Here is a 19894-nt window from a genome sequence, read left to right on the forward strand (position 1 = left end):
ATTACTGTGATATTATTTAACTTATTGCCAGTGACGTGAATAATATAAAAAGTGTTTATTTTAGTGTATACCAATCCGGGAAATGACGAAAATCAGAACGTTCTGTGCTGCATTGATAAACAAGGATATTTTGATGATATTTAAAGCATTATTGTTTTGATTCAAATCTATTGTTAGAGCGTGTTTTCCTCTGATCATATCGTATGCATTGTTAGATAATATTATGACCAAAAGAGCACGTATGCGGCAAATTTCCATAGCAACATAAAGTAGGTTTTTGGTTAGGTAAAGTGTGGGATTCAAGTCTGTGATAACAATTTTATTACCATTAAGCCATTAAGTAAACAATACTGATTAGACTTTCTTAATACCTCATTATACCTATTGGTAATTAAACCTAATCTAAATTTCTCATAGTAATGTAACTATTCTAGAATTATTATATTCTTTTGGCTTTCTGCCTCCAAGGCCGATTTTTCACCTGCATTGCCGGTCTCTAGCAGCACAGTAGGGAAATAGTTTCGTAATAGGAGACACTTATACACCAGTTCGTTGTCTAACTATTGATTTTAAATCGTTTAACTTGAGGGTGAAGGCCAGCAAGACATAAGGAAGGCTTATTATTTGCGATATTATTCAGGTCGGCTTAACGGTCTAGGATTTTGTTTTTTAGTACATTTTTATGAGTCTTTTTAAAATTTTTAAAAGTTCAAGGGAATCCATAATTTTATCAATGTCGCAATGAATGGAAGTCAAATGACGCAAAAAGGTTCAATAAACAGTGAAAAACATAATGGAAAATATATGTAACATCAACTAAAAGGACAATGTCTGTTAAAAATGACGAGATGTCTGCGAATATTCGGAGCTTATTCGTTCAGGCTGACGAGGAGGCACTCGACGATGCTGCTCCTGGCATCGTTTATCCTCACGATCACGATTGTACTGCAGCTGTACTCCTACCGGCACCACGAGCAACCACACATGAGACCGAGGATCGGTGATTTTGACTACAGGCCGGGGTCCTTCCTTAAGGACATACAGCCGCTTGAGAATACCTCCTACTGTGAATTCCGATACGGCCTGCCAGAGACACTCAAATGGGGAACCTTTCGCGTACATCCAACGCCCGAAGCGGGACACTTAAGCCCATACAGTGTCATTTACAACGCCATCAAAGGAAAAGCCTTTTCGAATGTCAGCAAGTTTGAAGCAGTAACGTACGCCACACAATCGACCCCCGAATTCATCTATCACATTATAGAAATCGCAAGGTACTGGGACGGACCCATAAGTCTGTCCGTGTTCGTCCCGGGTTACGATTTGGATTTAACCATTCAAATAATGACCCAACTTTGTCACTGCTATTCTGGAATGGCAAAAGTATCCCTCCATTTATTTTACCCTAGAAAACATCCGCCGAAAATAAGGACCAAAGAAGAAATGGTGACTACTACAACTGTCGCGACAACGACGTCGAATATCACGATAGAGGAGATATTGAGAGCTAAATTGGATAAATTTAGGAATTTGAATAATAAGACAAGAGCGGAATACATACAGTGGGTGAGAAAGAACAAGATCCAGAGAATGATGGTGCGTATGCCGAAGAAGCGAACTTTGGCGCCTAATTTGAGATTCGACGATTGTTCGGGGTTGGAGACGTTTGATATTGCGACGTATAGAAGAGAGTATAACATGATATACCCAATAAACGTCGGAAGGAACGTAGCTAGGAATGCGTCGAGGACGAACTACTTTATAGTGTCAGATATAGAAATGGTGCCGAGTGACGGCTTAGCTCCGAAATTTCTGACAATGGTGAGGAAACTTATGGGCGATAAGAAACGCGACGAGGGCTGTATATTCGCTAAGGCTGTCTTTGTAGTGCCGCTGTTCGAGGTGGAGAGAGGGGAAGAGATCCCTCGCGACAAAGACACGTAAGTTGATAAATGAGCGCTCGTGTTTGCGGATGAATGAGCGAATTACTCGCGCTGTGTACATTGGAATTTAAATGTGCTACGTTGTAGCTAGAGCAAACACAAGACTGAGTTACGCTGATTAGGAGTTTGTTAAGCAAAGCTTTATTGCCTATCGATTTTAAGATGAATGTAAATTCACTAGGATTTCGATAGATTTTTTGAAGTACATAGATTGTAGATTTGTTTGTTGAACGTAGTTCATTAGATGCTGATATTATCACATCATGGTAAATCTGGACACAATTAGTAATTGAAACCACCAATTGTATTATTCATCAGTTCTCTTAATGCGATTCCCTTATAGATTTTAGTAGGATAGCCGTAAAAAAGAATGATTTTTTAGAGGTTGAGCTTCGGAATTTTTAATATCAATCAAGCCATCAGTTATGCATTGATAATGCATTAAAATAGAGATACATTGAGCTCTATTCTCGGAAAACGTCATTTTTCAAAGCTCGCTCAGCTAGACGTCCTCAATATCCTAAGTGGGCACATAGGGACGTCTCTACAGCGCAAGTCCTCCCATTTTCTTCATAAAATAGTCTTTATAAGACTCTATCTGTTCATTTTACAGACGTGACTGGAAAGGAAGGAATGTATCGTAATAAATATCAATGGCGTGCATATTTCTAAAAAGATCAACTAAACTTTTAAGCGGTGCGATATGGTTTAAGTTTATTTCCTAAAGATCTACAACTTTCTAACATTGCATCTCAATTCAGACTACTTAATTCAATAAAGGTTTAAAATACGTCTAAAAGTAAATAAAGTAACATGCAAGTGCTCAAAGATGTTGCACTTGAGTAGTCATTTGCATAGTAATGGTTGGCTACAACATCAATTTTCACAAAAGAGAAAGTATGTAGAAGTTCATGTAATCATATAACGATACATCAAACATTAATACAACAATAAACAAAAAGTTAAGTATTGATTTATTTTAGGCTTCATTGATTCATAACGTGAAATTCAATATTTAATCCAAAAACATGAACTTAGTTCTTAAATTCGGATCGAGTAAAGTGCCGTTTCAGAAAAAAGACTTCATTTTCAATATTGTTAGTGCTAGGGCTGTTGTCTTCTTCAACACGACACTTTCATAAAAGTGCTTTTATATTTTCCTCAGATATTTTCTCTAGATATCTATGTCATTGAAAGGGTCACCGGGTGACTCATTCTTTATCTCAGACGCTGGGATGTTGACCCGAAGGGTTATCAGAAGGCAAATCGGTTCCTGTCATCGCCTGAAGGATGAACTAGTCATTGGAGCATCCAGAAAAATGAGAGCTATTTCCACGGACTTTTCTGTTGGAAAATGAATTCATTTATGGGCGAACAAATAAATCTTATCCTGGAAAAAAGGTGGCGCGAAAAAACAACGTAGTGTATGCACTGAGCATGCCCTTACTCTTGGTCAAATACCTGCCTTGTTATGCATAAAAAAACATTAGTTTCAATTTATGCCTACTTCATGACGAAAAGTAGTTAGTTGTTTTAAAAGACTGCGAACTTCCATTCAAAAGTTATTGTTAGTACCCAAAACTTGCAACTAAAGTTGCTGTTTTCGCGATTTCTTTAAATATTTTGAAGACTTCAAACCGAGAAAGTCGTAACTCTGAAGTTCGTCGTCATAATAATTATAATGCCTCTTTCGTTTATTGGATCGTATTTCTACAATCAAATAAAACTTGGCCCAGCAGTTAAACTCAAACATCGTCCATCAGGCATTGAGGGAGCATAGGGAAACCGAAAAACGACTGATTTTACAACTTTCACTGTCGTTCCGTCTTAGACTGCAAGAAACTTCCCTTTAATGGAAAAGTCTAGGAGAGAGACTACGTTTGATTTTTGTCATTTTGACGGTACCCTACTGTGTGATTGAATTTATGAAAATCATTGTATCATTCCTCAAGCATGTAAATAAGTGTAATCGGTTCTTTTTTCCATAAATTTGACTCTAACAAATTGTGGCTCTACCTAAATCAAAAAGTAATTTCATAGATACACTTTTATTTTTATTTTCATTAAGTTGGCGACCATTGTTATCCTAATTAGAAATCTGCATCATGTTTTAAACCACCTTCGTTCATATAGATTATTATCTCTTCTCAACCATCGAAGAATCACAATTATTCTCCTACATATTCTATGAGGTCTAGCCCCAGGCGTGTTCTCGAAGCGTATAGCCGGCGTAAAGTCCCCACGTTACTGCCGCTGTCGTCATAAAATAACGTTTACAGTCAGAGTTTATGCTGCGATCGCCCCAAACCTATCTAACTTGGCCGATTTCTCCCCCATCAGGACTAAGCCACGCGGGAATGTGCCAGCGAATAGGCAAATGCATAGCGAAAGGCGACTTCACACTAAAGTAATAGAGTTTAAGTGCAGTTCTAATGAATCTCCATCAGTTTAAGCGCGCGATTAAGTTTGATTTTAGTCCCTTAAACACAAATCGGTTTGGATAATCGCTCTTTGACGAGAATCTATTATACCTTAGTTGTTTTATGATCTACACCTATTGAGTAAGATTGTTTTTAAGTACACAGACGACAGATTATTGTAAATTTATACATATTAAAAGTCTGATAGCACAGTGTGTAGCTTGACATTCAGACTGAAAGATTTGGATTTCAAAGAAATAAAATAATATAGAGTTTTTTTGGTAAAACAGTAGTAGTAGCCTCAGTAAATTAATTGAACAACAGGCCTCAGAAACGAAATTATATGATCCTGTACACGCACAATTTTCTTCGAATATCAGTTAAATCTACGTTGTAACTTATAAGCTTATAACAAGCGAATTTCGACTCCAACGTAAACTATATGCCGAACGCGTGATTGATTTGCAAATTTTGCAATTTATCACCCAAAGCGTCTGAAATTCTGGATAATTGGACGCAATAAGCAACTCGTTAATCCGATGAGTAGTAACGTTGCGAACGCCATCGATTGATACCGCATTCAGCGCAGAATAGCTTCTATAGATGCGATAGTGAGGATTAGTGTTTGTGATGTTGCGATTATGCGTAATGACGTCAATACAGCGCGCCTATGCAACTAAACAAGATGCTTCATGACTTAACATGTCAGGTCAGGGGCCAGGCCCCCTCTGAAAAAGAACCCTAGATACGCCAATGTATGCTAGACGTGTCTAAAACGTTTTTAAATTGTTTCATATTGAAAACCACATTTATTTGCATTAAATGGGTAATGATTTATCATATTAACATTTATTGTTTCAAAATCACTACATGAACTACATCTCTAAATGTATTAAGTGTGAGAACACCTTTAGTTTCAAAACAGCTTGGCGTTGATATGTTCAAGTTCATGTTATTGCATTAAACTTTGTAGAACGATTATGACGTCATCAAGGTAAATAAATATGTATTATATGATTGCTTGATTATTTGATTTGAGGCAAGTAGTCTTCGATTCCATTTATACAGTGTTGTTATTCCATCCACTATATTCACCTGGGATATAAAATTGGAATTTTTGTGCCCTCATTATCACCTTGGAATCAACCATATTATTATCATCCAGGTGAAATGAATCGACGTAAGCGGAGGCCCTATTCACCTGGGTGATGAATAGATACGCCTTTTTTTATTTATCTTGTGGACTTTATTAACCCACATAAAAGCAAAGCTGATTTTGAAGCGTGATACGCGAACTTGAATTAACTATCCAAGTGTAAAGAACCTATCGCTAAGATGAAAAATGTCTTCGAAAATCACGAACTTTCGTGATACGTTTCTGTCTATATTTTAGTTACTTGTAAAGAAATTCCGAAGTTAGAACGAATTCCCTATATGCCAGAGGATTGTTGACGGCGTAAATGTCAAAATGATTTTTACTTTTCACGAAAAACTGTTTTGATTAAATCTGTGGGGATGCGAATATCCATTATTAAAAAAGTCAGACTCGGTTCGCGTTAAAGGAATCAAAGCTTTGAGGACTGATGAAATATCGAAGGCATAGGCTGCCAAGCCGCCATGATTAGAATCGCTATTGTCGAATAAAGCCTTCGAAATCCCCGGTTTTTTTTTAATAAAACCGGGAGTTTTTTCAAGTTAATTTTGTAAGCAACTGTTTTGAAGAATTCAATATCTGCATCTTAAGCGTGGACAATTTCAAGAACGAAGTAGGTACTTTATTCTGTTCTCTTGAACAGGGGACAGCACATCAAGGTGGTCATTGTGGCGTCTTACAATGAAATATACATTTATTGATGCGCTGTAGATTAAACGATAAAGGTGTCCCAGAATTATTGAATCAAACTGCTATGCGAGATAGCTTGACCTCTGAGCTACCTCTATGTTTTAGGCTAGTGACGTGAAAAATTTGAACTAAGCTTTAGCCTATGTGCAGACCACCGATTTTTAGTTGGCCGATAGTTGGGCCCGATTCTAATTTGTATGAAAAATCAATCGGTGTAATGTGCGCACATTATTCTATACATGTCCATACTGATTAACTGCCCGACTAAACGATCGGTCGATAAAAAATCGGTGGTCTGCGCCTAGGCTTAATGTACAGACGACGTAGTACATCAGGCTATACATACATATCATTACAAAGTCAACCTTACTTTACCTTGATGTGCCGTCCGACCAATAATTATTATTTATCTGATACTAAAAATTGCGATCACGATGATGGCCGTTGGGGCAGAAAAGTTTTCGAGTGGCGACCACGGGCTGGAAGACGTAGCGTGGGCAGGCCTCCAACTAGGTGGACCGACGTTCTGGTGAAGGTTGCGGGAAGAGCCTGGATGCGGGCAGCGCAGGACGTTCATTGTGGAAAACCTTGGAGAAGGCCTTTGTCCAGCAGTGGACGTCATTCGGCTGAAACGAACCAACGAACGAACTAAAAATTGACCACTTTCAACAGGTTAGTGAAGATGGTTGCCTCGAACCGAGCAGCGTATTTCCACCAGAAGTTCTGTCCGCACTGCCAGCGGTTCCCTGGTCTGCAGACGTGGCTGACCAGACCCTCGCAGAACATCGTAGAGGTATGATTTTCACATCACTATCATAATATCAAAGCAATACCCCTAGTACCCTGGATGCGGGCAGCGCAGCACCGTGCATTGTGGAAAACCTTGGAGGAGGCCTTTGTCCAGCAGTGGACGTCATTTGGCTGAAACGAACCCCTAGTATTGCTTATACGCCCTTATGGCTTGAAGCCCGCAATATTAAAAAACAAAGTCGCTTCGCTCTGTCCCTATGTACCTACTATGCTTAGATCTTTAGAACTACGCAACGGATTTCGATGCGGTTTTTTAATAGATAGAGTGATTCAGGAAGGTTTATAGGTATAAAACATGCATATTATAGAAGAGAAAAGCCGGGAAATTCCATTGCAACCGAAGCCGGGGCGGGCCGCTAGTATTTTATAAGATAATAGCTACCTAAAGCTTTCTAAAACTTTACCTATTGGTGTAGGTAGAGCTAGTTCTGTTGGAAATTTTGCTCGTACTGTTTTTAGTAAACCACTACAGAAACTTGTAAGCTTATTGAAAAAAGATATTGGTTAACTATGTGATGAGAAATTTTCTAATAAATGATTTTATTTCATTAAATCTTCACACGTTCACAAAAATTACTATGAGGTCTCACAGTACACGTGGACGCACAGTGTCCCAAAAACCTATTCATAGACAATAACTTGAGTGAATACGAACCAATCACAGAGCTCTATTCAACGCTGTGTGTTCGACTTCGCATAGCGTTGCTGCTTCCCTTAAGCAAATATTGTTTGTGAATATGGATTTTACACTTGGTAAGCACTTATTGTCTATGGACTTATTATGAAAAGTTCATACTTAAGTAGAAGATGAGCGTGCTCAAGTTGAAAATCTCAATTCAGAAACTGGGAGCATGCTTCCTTTCCTTACGAGTTTATTCATGCACTTTGCGCTACAATAGGAGAGCGGGTAAATATATGGTGTGCTATCTATGCTTAATATTATAAATGCGAAAGTAACTCTGTCTGTCTGTCTCTCTTTCACGCCTAAACCACTGAACCGATTTTGATGAAATTTGGCATAGAGATAGTTTGAGTCCCGGGAAAGGACATAGGATAGTTTTTATCCCGGTTTTTGAAACAGGGACGCGCGATAAAGTTTTTCAGACAAAATTTCACGCGGGCGAAGCCGCGGGCGGAAAGCTAGTACTTTATATTGTACGTGACCGTGACAACCGGCGTGACAGAGTATATAGTGACACAACCAGCACTGTCCCAGCTCAACGATTACCCAAAAACTACTCTAGAAGCCCAGAAATAAAGTGTAAACTAGCTCGCCACTGTGTCACGTTTTGGATTAACAAACCCGTAATTACACTCGCAGGGTCGCGACTTGTGATCGAAAGTGTAGCCCGTCACGCGTGTGAGATTGTGCGGGAAACGTGCTGCGTTATGCAGACCCTGTATTTTGTATAGAAATATCTATAATAAATTAGTATACGTATAGGGAAAACGTGGGATAGTTTTAATCCCTCTATTTGAAAGTGGGACACGCGCACTATAATAAAGTCTTTCTAGGCTGAAATTTAAACGACTTAAACTGCGGACTGTAAGAAAAGTACCTATTCGTAAACGATATATGCTGGGTTATCCGGGCAGATCAAAGGATTGCGGCTCTTGAGATACATTATTGGAAAGCAGATAGGAGACCAATCTACAGCTTGGTTTTTTAGATTAAGATTTGAAGATTGCTAAAATCTTTGGATTGAAGATCGAATATGGAAATCGGGCGATAATCTACGCATTTCTTTTGCATACAGTGAGTGAGTTGGGGAGACCTTTCTATTGGATTTCAAAAATAAACTACTGGGTTTACTTCAAGCTAAAAACTAGTATCTTATTTACCTACTAGTGTTAAGTGTTATTTTGCAATAAATATTAATTTAATTAATCTTTTTATTACCGGCACAAAGCAATAAACATAATAACTGTGACTATTCCTACAAATATTAATATTCTTTCCACGGTTACAGCGTTTGTATCAATATACCTACGCAAAGCCGGGGCGGGTCGTTAGTGATAACTAATACAACAATAGATGATGTATTATTATTAATTGTGTTATCATGTTCGTACAGGCACAATAGAATATCAATCTCCGGTGTTCACCAGCTCCGAGATCGCTGGGGCGTTAACATAGGATTGTTCTTAATGTGTAGCTACATGATTCTATACGTGTAAATAGGTATCTGTTACCCACAAACGTATAGACTTTTTAGGGAATAATATGGCTTACTAAGGGTGGATTCGACCAAACAAGAGTAAATATTAATCTCAGAATAAATCGTCAGTTAGGTATTCGACATTTTGACATATTTCCCATACTGAAACTGTTAATGTGCCAGTTATACCAGGAGTTATTCTCGGATAAAAAATTGGTCGAATTGGTGGCTTCACTTACTTTAGTTTCAATCTGTCACAGAAAGACTATCGTGTCGTCCTTTCAAAAACCTAGAATAATATTATCCTGTTTTCCCCTGGGTCTGAAACTATCTCTATATCAAAATCGACTGGGGTTTCAGCGTGAAAAGGTAACATACAGACAGAGAGAGTTATTTTAGCATTTATGATATTAGCATAGATCATGTAAGAGTTATTAACGTGTCATTTGATTTTGATCGCACTGCTACGTCCTGGAATTACGTAATTTGGGCGACATCACATCAAGTTCAGCATTGGGGCATCTTAAGCAGTTATAATAAGGTGCTGATTTGCAACAAGACTGTGTATGCCTTACATACTAATATTGTCTTCAGGGCACTTAAAATCTAACGAATACATACTCCAATTTTCCCTCTCATAATAATCCAAGGAAAAGATATATTTTCTTCTGCTTATCACACTCACAGTGACGTGACAATTTACGTATCTGAGGCATTAAGTACCACCCGAGTGATGCTAATTACCGCCTAATTTAATACGCCGCCGTTTTATTCACGCCGGAATTATTCCGGCGGCTCAGTGAATAGGTAGGCGTTTCAATTACCTACGTTTTGAATATGAAAATGTTGGGGATTCTTCTGGGATTACTTGCGTTTGTTGTTGAGTTCTTGCAATTATGCCTTTTGGAATGTGCAAAATATTGAAGATTACTTTTGATAAAACAGTAGAGGTAGTGGACTCACTCTTCTGAATACTAGATTTAATGTAAAACCCTGGTTTTCCTAAATAAATAAAAAAATAAATAAATTTTAAGGAAACCTAAACCTTCTTCATGAATCACTGTTTCTACTGGTGAAAATTGCATGTAAATCCGTTCCGTAGTTTTTGAGTTTACCCCGAAAAGACACAGATGTAACAAAGGACTTGGTTATAATAAGTACTGACTCTATGGAATCTATGGATTGACAAGTGCTGTTTATGTTAAAGTTTTCAAACTTTTATAAAGTTTTGTCTTTACTTCATAGCTCAGAATGTTGTATTAAAACTTGGGAGAACGTTAATTGCGGGGATGTAGACGAGGCGAACTTTATGCGCTTGCTTTCTTGTAAAATTAGTTCTAGAAGCCCTATTATAAAGGCAAGATTGGATCGCTGCTTGGTATCTTGGATAGTTTTGCGTGATACTTCATGTTTATAGCTCTCTTTACTTTAAAATAATTATGATGTTATTTGTGCGCATATTCACACTGTAAACATTCCCTGAATTGTATGGATAAAAGAAGATAAAATACACGCCAAACTGGTTTCATAGACCAGATAGAACGTCAATACATTGAGGTTGACATTATGACACTGTTTGTCGTTATAATAGAAGCGATAGTAGTAAGTTGACGATATTAATAACACACTCTCACAGGTTCTACATTGGTTCACTGTTAACAACTTATTGTTAAATGCAAACAAAACTAAGTGCATTAAATTTACCTTACCTAATGTGAGGCAGGTTTCCACGCAATTAATTGTGAAGAATGAACCATTAAATAGCATAAATTCCACAACATTCCTGGGAATCACTTTAGATGCTAAACCTCAATGGGGTCCTCATATTGAAACTTTGTCAAAAAGGCTCAGTTCGGCTGCTTTTGCAGTGAGAAAGATAAGGCAATTAACTGACATTGAAACGGCAAGGCTAGTATATTTTAGCTATTTTCATAGTATAATGTCATACGGCATATTGTTGTGGGGCTCAGCCGCGGACATTGAAACTGTGTTTATTCTGCAGAAGAGAGCAGTGCGGGCCATTTATAACCTTGGACCCCGATTTTCCTTGAAAGATTATTTTAAGGAAATAAACATACTGACAGTAGCTTCACAGTTCATTTATGAAAACCTTTTATATGTCCGCAAAAATATAGACCAATTCACGAAAAAGAGCGATTTGCATAACTTTAATACAAGAAACAAAAATAAACTTGCCGTTCCAAATTTCAGATTGCATAAGATTGGTAATTCATTTATGGGAAAATGTATTAAATTCTTTAATAAATTACCACAAACTGTTGTAGAACTACCCATTCATAAATTCAAAGCACATATTAAAAGTACATTAATGAAAAAAGGCTACTATAAAGTCGATGATTATTTAAAAGATAAAAATGTTTGGGATACGTTACTGCCTAGCTCGCATAAATATTTATAACTTTGTACATTTTAAAGCATGTAAACCTTTGAAAAAGAGGCTGACAATAGTGACTGAGTTTCTTGCGCTGCTTCTTCTCAGCACTGGCCCATTTATTGTCCTGAAGCAGTGGTAGGGTTAATATTGGGACGTGTAAAAGTGCTTTTTTTAAGCCTATTTACAGAAATAAATGAGTTTTAATGAGTTTTAAGAGTTTTAATGAGTTTTTTAGCTATTTTGCAACAGAAATATGGGTCCCTATTACCAATTACTATGTTGTAACATGATTTTAAAATTTTATTTGTTGAAAGATTTTTTAAGGTTTATTAATTGAAGGTGTTCTTATAGGCCATGCTGATTGCACGCCGGGAGTACCCGTACCACAGATGGGAGCCGCTCTACTTCGGCACCCACAAGGACCCCTGGTACAGCGAGATGCTGTCCTGGGAGGGACGGCAGGATAAAATGACACAGGTGACATTTGTAAACTTTCTCCAGGACACAGCCTAGCTGTATAGGCCTGTTATTTCGTTTGTTTTAGCCAAATGACGTCCATTGCTAGACAAAGTCCTCCCCACAAGGATTTCCACAATGACCGATCCTACGCTGCTATACGGGCAGGTGCTAGTTTTGCGACCTTCACACGATTGTCTGTTATTTATCATTAGGACTTAGGCCCAGAACAGACGGTGAAACGCAACTGCAACGAAACTGCAACTGCTAGTTACTTTTGAGTTGCATCTAAGTTTCTGCCATAGCGTCCGTTGAGAGACCACACATGACGTGACCAGTTTCAGTTTCATTTATCAGAATCATCAGAAAGTTGCAGTTTCGTTGCAGTTACGTTTCACCGTCTATTCTGGGCCTTAGTTGTCAGGACTGTTATTATTAGGATATTATTTAGGATATTATGAGCTTATTCTACTTTAGGCCACTCGTCCTGGATGGAAGCGACACAATAGACCAACGATGTCAACATCGGATTGCAAATTCGAGATTTGAGGAATGCTACTTACTTGTTTGTAATTTATCCACTTACTTAGCGGCGTTAACAGGGAATTAAAAAAAAATTGTACTAAGTGTTTAAGAGGAAAGACAGAAATGAGAGAGAGAGAGAGAGAACGAGACAGCTACAGGCGTTTTCTTAGCCAGTTAAGCTTGGAAGTCGGTTTTTTCTACTGAAAATTTCCTCCAAAATTTGTCGACAACAAGTAAAAAGATATTGACAAGTAAATAGAGTATTTTGTCCCTTAGACCCATCCTGTTCAATTTCCGCCTGTAAAATCAAAACATTTCCAATTCCTATCAACTGAGATTAACATTTAATAACTCGACGCCTTTTTTTAATTAAAAATTCCAAGCCTGCAGAGGTTATTTCCTGGAAGTTTGCAAAGGAAAATAAACTAAAGCTACTGTAATCCATATTCAATTACGGCGCAGCCCGCAGGAGTTACTTATAATATTGCTTCGCTGCTGCAGAGTACTTAACAGAACAGACGCCTTTTAAAAGTCGTTGCTAAAATATTGAGAATTATCGCTAATGTAGATAAAGTTATACATTGAGCTGTAAAAATAACCTTCAAAAATTTTGAAACTAAAAAAAGTGAGGACCTAGAGTCTGTAGATTGTAGTTAAAAAAACACTGAGCTGCTGAATTGTTTGAATGTGTAGTTATTGCTCCTAAGTTCAGTTCAAATAGTTCGTGACACCCAAATTAGCCAATAAGTTCGCAACACGTCTTTGGTACAGTTGGAATAAGGTTTTGTTGTCAACTTTTTGACCACTTCTATTTGACACTGACTGTACAATACAAAATTGAATATTAATTGTACTCTCATCGTCTCATCGAGTGGAATATCTAGATTGGAGAAGGAAACTATAACTGAATGTGTCTATAACGGCGGTTGGCTTCACCAGCTCGTTTTCAATTTTGGCCTGACCATCACTTTAAATCGGGTGACATACAGGCCAAAAGCTAATTATGTTTTGGATTAAAAAAGTAACCAGCCTTAAATGGCGTCTATTTGACTACATTGCCTGCCTTTCCTGCTACTCTAAAGCAATTTTTATCAATTATTGAACCCAGTTCTGTCCAGGTTCCAAGAAATTGCTAAAGTTGGCTCTTAAGGCCATTTAAACTTCGACTGAAACAAGATTGCAAGATATATTCGTTTTATCGTCGAACAGAACCGCTATAAAGTTTCGCGTTTTGTCTTATTGAATGTACGGACGAGGGTGCATTGAGCTTAACAAAGTGGTAGGTATTTAATGTACTTTAAAAAAGTGCCATTTTTAACTGACTTGAAAAAAGGTGGAGGTTCTATGTTCGGCTGTATGTATTTTTTATTCTGTAAAATCTAATTTGTAGTCTGAGTTTGATAGTTTTCTTTCATTAGAGTCAAATATTATACTACAAGTTATTATTTCAAAAACGATTATTAGTCGAATGATGAAAACTAAGAAAATAAAAAAGTGTTTTTTTTGATTGAATCTGAAAGAAATCTAAATAAATATTTAAAATAAACAATATGAAGTCATAATATTCTTTCATTTATTAACTTTCAAGCCCGCAGGTTGTGGTTTGAACCAAATATTGAAACGTGTAGCTATAACCAGGCCTGTTCATCTCCGCGAGTTTACATCGAAAACAAAACACGCACGATGGCCCACCTACAGGATACTATTCGACAAGGCCTCACATACGAGCGAACATTGACTCACGCACGCGTATTCTTGTGTATGATGGAAGAAAATAAAGAAAATGGTGTACTAAATACTGTGCAGTATTTAACTGCCTAAATAATAATAAAAACACAGAATGTACTTTTTTAAGTTGCCTCAAGACACTGAGAGGTAAATAAGTAGTTAATAATATTATTAATGATAATTCATGCTAAATCATGTATTTCCTCCGCCATTTTCCGCAGTTTGGCACCTCACGTCGCATCATTTTACCGAAGTCAGCCCTATAGCTTCGGCGCAGTGCCGATCACTGACGTTTGTCAACAAAATGGTGCTTGACTCTTGAGACGGGCTAAATTACACCATATTGTTAATGACATTGAGCATACATTTTTTTAAATACCTTCGCGAAGTAAAACTTCTGTACGTAGTACTTATTATTATTCTGTGCTATAACATACAACTTATGGAGCATAACTAACTATAGTCTAACTTTCCTGAACGTCCCCACGAGACCTATCGAACGCGGCATAATCGAAAAGAAAAGTCCCAGAAACCGGACAAATGTTCTCTGAAAACACTTAGCGCGATTCCCTAGAGCAGACACGTACTAACCGTACATTCAACAGCACACCAAACTACTAATTCGTCGCAAAATAGCTCCTATTACGACCACATAAGATGCCATCCGTACCAAGTTCCCTAAGTGCCAAAGCACACGATGCGTTGCGGCGCCGTTCGTTCTTTCGTTCGTTTCATACAAATGACGTCCACTGCTGGACAAAGGCCTCCCCCAAGGCTTTCCATAATGAACGGTCCTGCGCTGCCTGCATCCAGGTTCTTCCTGCTACCTTTACCAGATCGTCGGTCCACCTAGTAAGAGACCTGCCCACGCTACGTCTTCTAGCCTTTGGTCGCCACTCGAGAACTTTTCTGCCCCAACGGCCAAAGATTTGGCCGTATCGCGCAGCGTGGTGCCGCACCGTTCGTGTGCCCGCCACAGATATTTCTATGTAAAAGTTCGGAAAATCCAACACGTGCAGCCTGCGTGCGTGATGGCGATCAGTAAAAATCAGTAGGATCGCCATCGCCATTGCCATTGGCCGAACTATAAGACGACGCAGCGACACTTTACACTCAAATTATTGGAAAAATTGTACATGACAAATATTGTTTCAAATAAGATTTCCTATCATATTATAGATTTTTTTCAAGCAATTTTAACGACATTTGTGGCTAACTCCATTATTATTTTAAATGGGACCACCTTAGATTAATAAAACCTAGATGGATAGTCTTCATACAAACGCTTCGTCAAGAGTGAGGCAAAAATCTTATGTCATTAGTGTCAATTTCGTTGGGGAGTGTAGACAGTAGAGTTGCCGCGAATAGTGGTTATAGCGAATAGTCGAATACCGATTAATCGCCATTCACTTTGGCGAATAGTCGAATAACTCGACATTACTATTCGACATAAAAACATTAAAATTATTTCTAATTTCTTCTAAGGTTGTGAGAAAAGAAAACAATAAAGTTAAAGAAATCTGTTTCATGTTATACAATGTATGTCATATCATACCTACCTACATATATGTAGTAAATTTTGGGCATGTTTTGAAGAATCATCTATAGAGCAACCTACTGAAGAGCACCCCAAGAATGCCACTGCTGAAGAAATCGCCCACTACATCGCATTAGCAAAGGCTGACAGAAAAATAAACCCATATGAATGGTGGACTTTGAGTACCAATAAGAATAGATTTCCTATATTATGTAAGCTTGCTAAACGATACTTAATCACACCAGCAAGCTCTGTTTATTCAGAAAGACTATTTTCCGAGGCAGGTTTAATTTACGAGGAAAAACGAAACCGACTTGCTCCCGAACGTGCAGAAAAAAATGTTTTTTTGCACCACAATCTGCCTCTGTTGGATTTTAAATATGAATTAAAAAGCCTAACTAATTTAATTTCATGAATATGATAGGCACAGGTACATATTACAAATAATAATTGATATTGTGTATTGTTTTATTACGGAAAATAATAAAAATATGATTATTTTTAACTCATTAGTTTTTTTGTTCATTAAAAGTTTATTTTAGACGACGCCGAATGCCGAATAATACTAGCTATTATTCGGTATTCGACGAATATCAAATAAAATGTCGAGTAATGCCGAATACCGAATAATAGCGAGTATTCGCGGCAACTGTAGTAGACAGTGAAGGCGATTTTCCCGAAAGTAGGGAAATTTTTAATACGTTTTTAATTATTTTATAATTAACAAAAACAAAACGCATCATGTACTTGCTTATTTATTGAATTCAAATTACCTACCTAATAACAATAAGATAAATCGACTTAAAAGTCTCGATTTCATAAAAAAGGAAGTGTATTTGTACGGCGAACAATTGGGAAATAAATTTTCTTGTTACTGGTATCATTCCCGTATTTAATTTTTGAAAGCCAAATTCAAGCAAAATACGCGTCGAATTGTAGTACTTACTTATGAAATGTAACACTGGTCACTTTCTTTCGTTTTTCTGATGTATTTTAGACACCCTTTCACAGCACAAACCGTTTTAATTAATTAAAATTCGTCGGACGTGTTTACCAATTTTTCACTTTGACAGTTCATGTGACGTTTACGGGTGAGCCGTGCCGGCTTCCTAAAAACTGCCTCACCTTTCGTGCACTGACTATCTATCTAGGTTTTATTAATCTAAGGGGACCACAGTGCGGCGTCGCAACGCATCGTGTGCTTTGGCTCTAAGTCGACGTCCAAATCTTTTCCCGAAGTTCTGTATTTCATATTCCGTTGACCTCCAAAAGTTGTTGCACGTGCGAAACTCCAGTCACATTCCGTTCAAGTTCCAACCTAACTTGATTTGAGAACTCTGTCCAACTGTACCGGTACCCGGACCACAGACTACCTAATAGTTCTCCAGACTCCGCAATGCTTGCAAATGCTGCATACTTCTGGAACTAATAACTTAGATTTGTTCACGAATGCAGATCTATGGTCGATTCAGCGTAAAACTTATTCGCCTTTTTAGATTTATTATATCTTTCAAAGGCGTTCATAGTTAAAGCGAAATTATTTTGAATGTAGAAAGAAATACAAAACCAATTAGATTACTTCAATTTGCATTGTTGCCTATATAGCTGAGATAGTTTCTTGTGCGAATAAAGAAATTTTAAAAGGAAACTCGGCTTATTTAGAGTTTTTCAGGCCCTATTGTTTATCACATTTATAATCATGATGATATTATTAGCTCTATGTTAACATTATCTATGTTTTAATAAATTAATACAATACATACTTATTTCCTGGCCTACAGATCTAGTTATAACGACTTCTAAATGTCAATGAATTATGTTATGAATGTGTTTTTTAAAATTTAACCCTTCCACAGATGCTGGAACTCTGCCTCCAAGAGTACCGCATGGTCGTCCTCGACGGGGCATTTCTCTGCCACGCTGCGGTCTCTAAAACCGGCTCGCACCACACCCGCGCTGAAAGGGTTAACACGCAACGGTACCTTAAAATCATCGGTGCGCTAAAGAAGAAGTACCCAGACAGACCGCAGTGCAAAGTTATGTGGGGTTGCCGGGACTGAAACTGGAATTGGTAAAAGGGTTAAATGAGTATTGTATGTAAGGTAGTGCAAGGTTAATGCCCATTTCGCCATCAATCCCTAATTTTTAAGTGACTCTGTTACCATAATTATTAACACAAGAGGATTTTTGTTTTCATAGGGGTCACTTATTTTATTTTTATTTTTCTTTATTCAGAAAACCACAGCTCTTTATAATAATAATACAAACAGGTATTTTTGTTCTTACAGCCAATAATGGATTCTATATATTTAATATATATATATATATATATATATATTAAAAATTAGGGATGATGAAAACGGGCATAAGGCTGTTAAGGGTTAAATTGATATTAAACACAATATTCCTTAAATTTAGTTTGAGGAAAGGTGTAAAGTGAGAAGAATTAGAAATTATGATACAAGTTAGAACTTATACTCGTCTCTTTAAAGTCGTATTTAAAGTGTCGGATAACCTGGATAGAAGGGATGACGCAAATCATGTGGATCTTTTTTTATTATTGTATGTATTTCTTTTTGTAGGACTAATTTTACAATAATTCCATTTCATCTCCAGTCTCTACTTTGTGTTAAAATGTACATTTAAATCAATACAAATAGCTTAATATCCAACCAAGCCTTGTATAAATAATTAATGTGGTATACTTATTATGTAACTTAGGGGTCCTCCTACATCTTTGGGATTATTTATTAAATTATTTGGATTTTAATACAAATAAACCCGATAAAAAATAACAAGTCCGAATACGAACTCAAAATACTGCTTAAAAAAATGTACATGTTTAACACCTCGTAGTCTAACTCTACACAAAATGCCAATATAGTAACCACCAAATTTTGAACTATATCAGTCTTGTCCTAAGGTTGAAAATGAAAAATTTCAACTTGGCTTACCCATCAGAGGTTTAGATTGGTATCCAGTATCCACCCTTATTTGTTATCCACTTCTACTTACTACTTACGATAAAGCATATCATAGAAGTCTTTAAGGGTAAAGCTTGTAACAAACAGCGGGCATTCGTGGCGTGGCGTGTGTAAGTGTGGCGTGGCGTTTCATAATATGACGTAACGGTTATAAGCGTGACGTACTGACGTTTGTAAGGCGCGGAAATAAAATGGGCAAGTTTTTTTTAAATAGCAGCATTTTTTGACATAAATTTTTTTCTTTGAATATTTTAAATTTGAATATGCACGATAAGTACGTAGGTACAAGCAAGAGACAGTTCAATGTCTGTTTTATTAGATTTTTTTATTTGGATGCTTTAATGGATAATTAGATGGATAATTTTCGAAAGCAAGCGAACAAAATAAGAAATGAGTCGAATGCTTATTGGATTTTGATTGGATTTGACTTTTGAAGAAGTTTGAAATAAAATTCGAAAGCCCGCTTTGATTTGATCTTTAGCTTTAAATATAATTCAATTACTTTAGATTTTATCTGTGATTTAAAACTACGTTGTGAAGAAAAAATACCTTTACCTTAGATTTTTTGATCTATGTAATAAAAAAGTCGGCGTTGATTTATTACTATAATAAATCTCTCATAGATAAAAGAATAAAAGAACTTTCAGATAAAGATTTGGATTTTTCTTATTAAATTATCTATTTAAGTAGGTGCTTAGATTTCAATGCTATTTAACCTTCAAGGGAATCAATTTATCATAAATCTAATAATGAGACGTGGAGGTCTGATTCTACAATATTACATTAAATTAAAACTGTAAATTATTTATTCAAATAGTCTATCTCTAGAAGGGATTTAGAAAAGAAAGAATTTCTTGAGATTTCGGAACCCACTTTAAACAGTTAAGTAGTAGTGGGATCAACCATTTTATGTAATAATAAGAAAATAGATTAATTAAATTGCGATACAGTCAGCTAGCCAGAAATCGAATGGTTTTGTTAAATATTTTGACTCCAGAAATATATTTTTTTTAGGAGCTAGGACCTCAATAAAATGCTACAGTGTAAATTCGTTCTATTCTATTCCATACTTTCAATAGATATTTCTATTACTA

At 36.8% G+C, this 19894-nt stretch overlaps 1 protein-coding gene across 1 annotated transcript; it reads left to right on the top strand.

The window, feature by feature from the left end:
• Positions 1-714: 714 nt before the first annotated feature.
• LOC135081195 (uncharacterized) lies at positions 715-18108 on the top strand. The gene is made up of 4 exons (XM_063975940.1): positions 715-1940; positions 6879-6999; positions 11922-12047; positions 17673-18108. Exons 1-4 carry the CDS (start codon positions 841-843, stop codon positions 17874-17876), a joined length of 1551 nt encoding a protein of 516 aa, XP_063832010.1. The 5' UTR covers positions 715-840; the 3' UTR covers positions 17877-18108.
• Positions 18109-19894: the final 1786 nt, after the last annotated feature.

Source organism: Ostrinia nubilalis, chromosome 19 (genome assembly GCF_963855985.1).
Source record: "Ostrinia nubilalis chromosome 19, ilOstNubi1.1, whole genome shotgun sequence".
Lineage (NCBI taxonomy): Eukaryota > Metazoa > Arthropoda > Insecta > Lepidoptera > Crambidae > Ostrinia > Ostrinia nubilalis.

Excerpts from the sequence above, each read along its gene's own strand:
- LOC135081195 (XM_063975940.1), top strand. The coding sequence starts at position 841 with ATGACGAGATGTCTGCGAATATTCGGAGCTTATTCGTTCAGGCTGACG. Across the intron at positions 1,941-6,878 it reads ATCCCTCGCGACAAAGACAC|GTTAGTGAAGATGGTTGCCT; the intron begins GTAAGTTGATAA and ends CACTTTCAACAG. Across the intron at positions 12,048-17,672 it reads GGCAGGATAAAATGACACAG|ATGCTGGAACTCTGCCTCCA; the intron begins GTGACATTTGTA and ends ACCCTTCCACAG.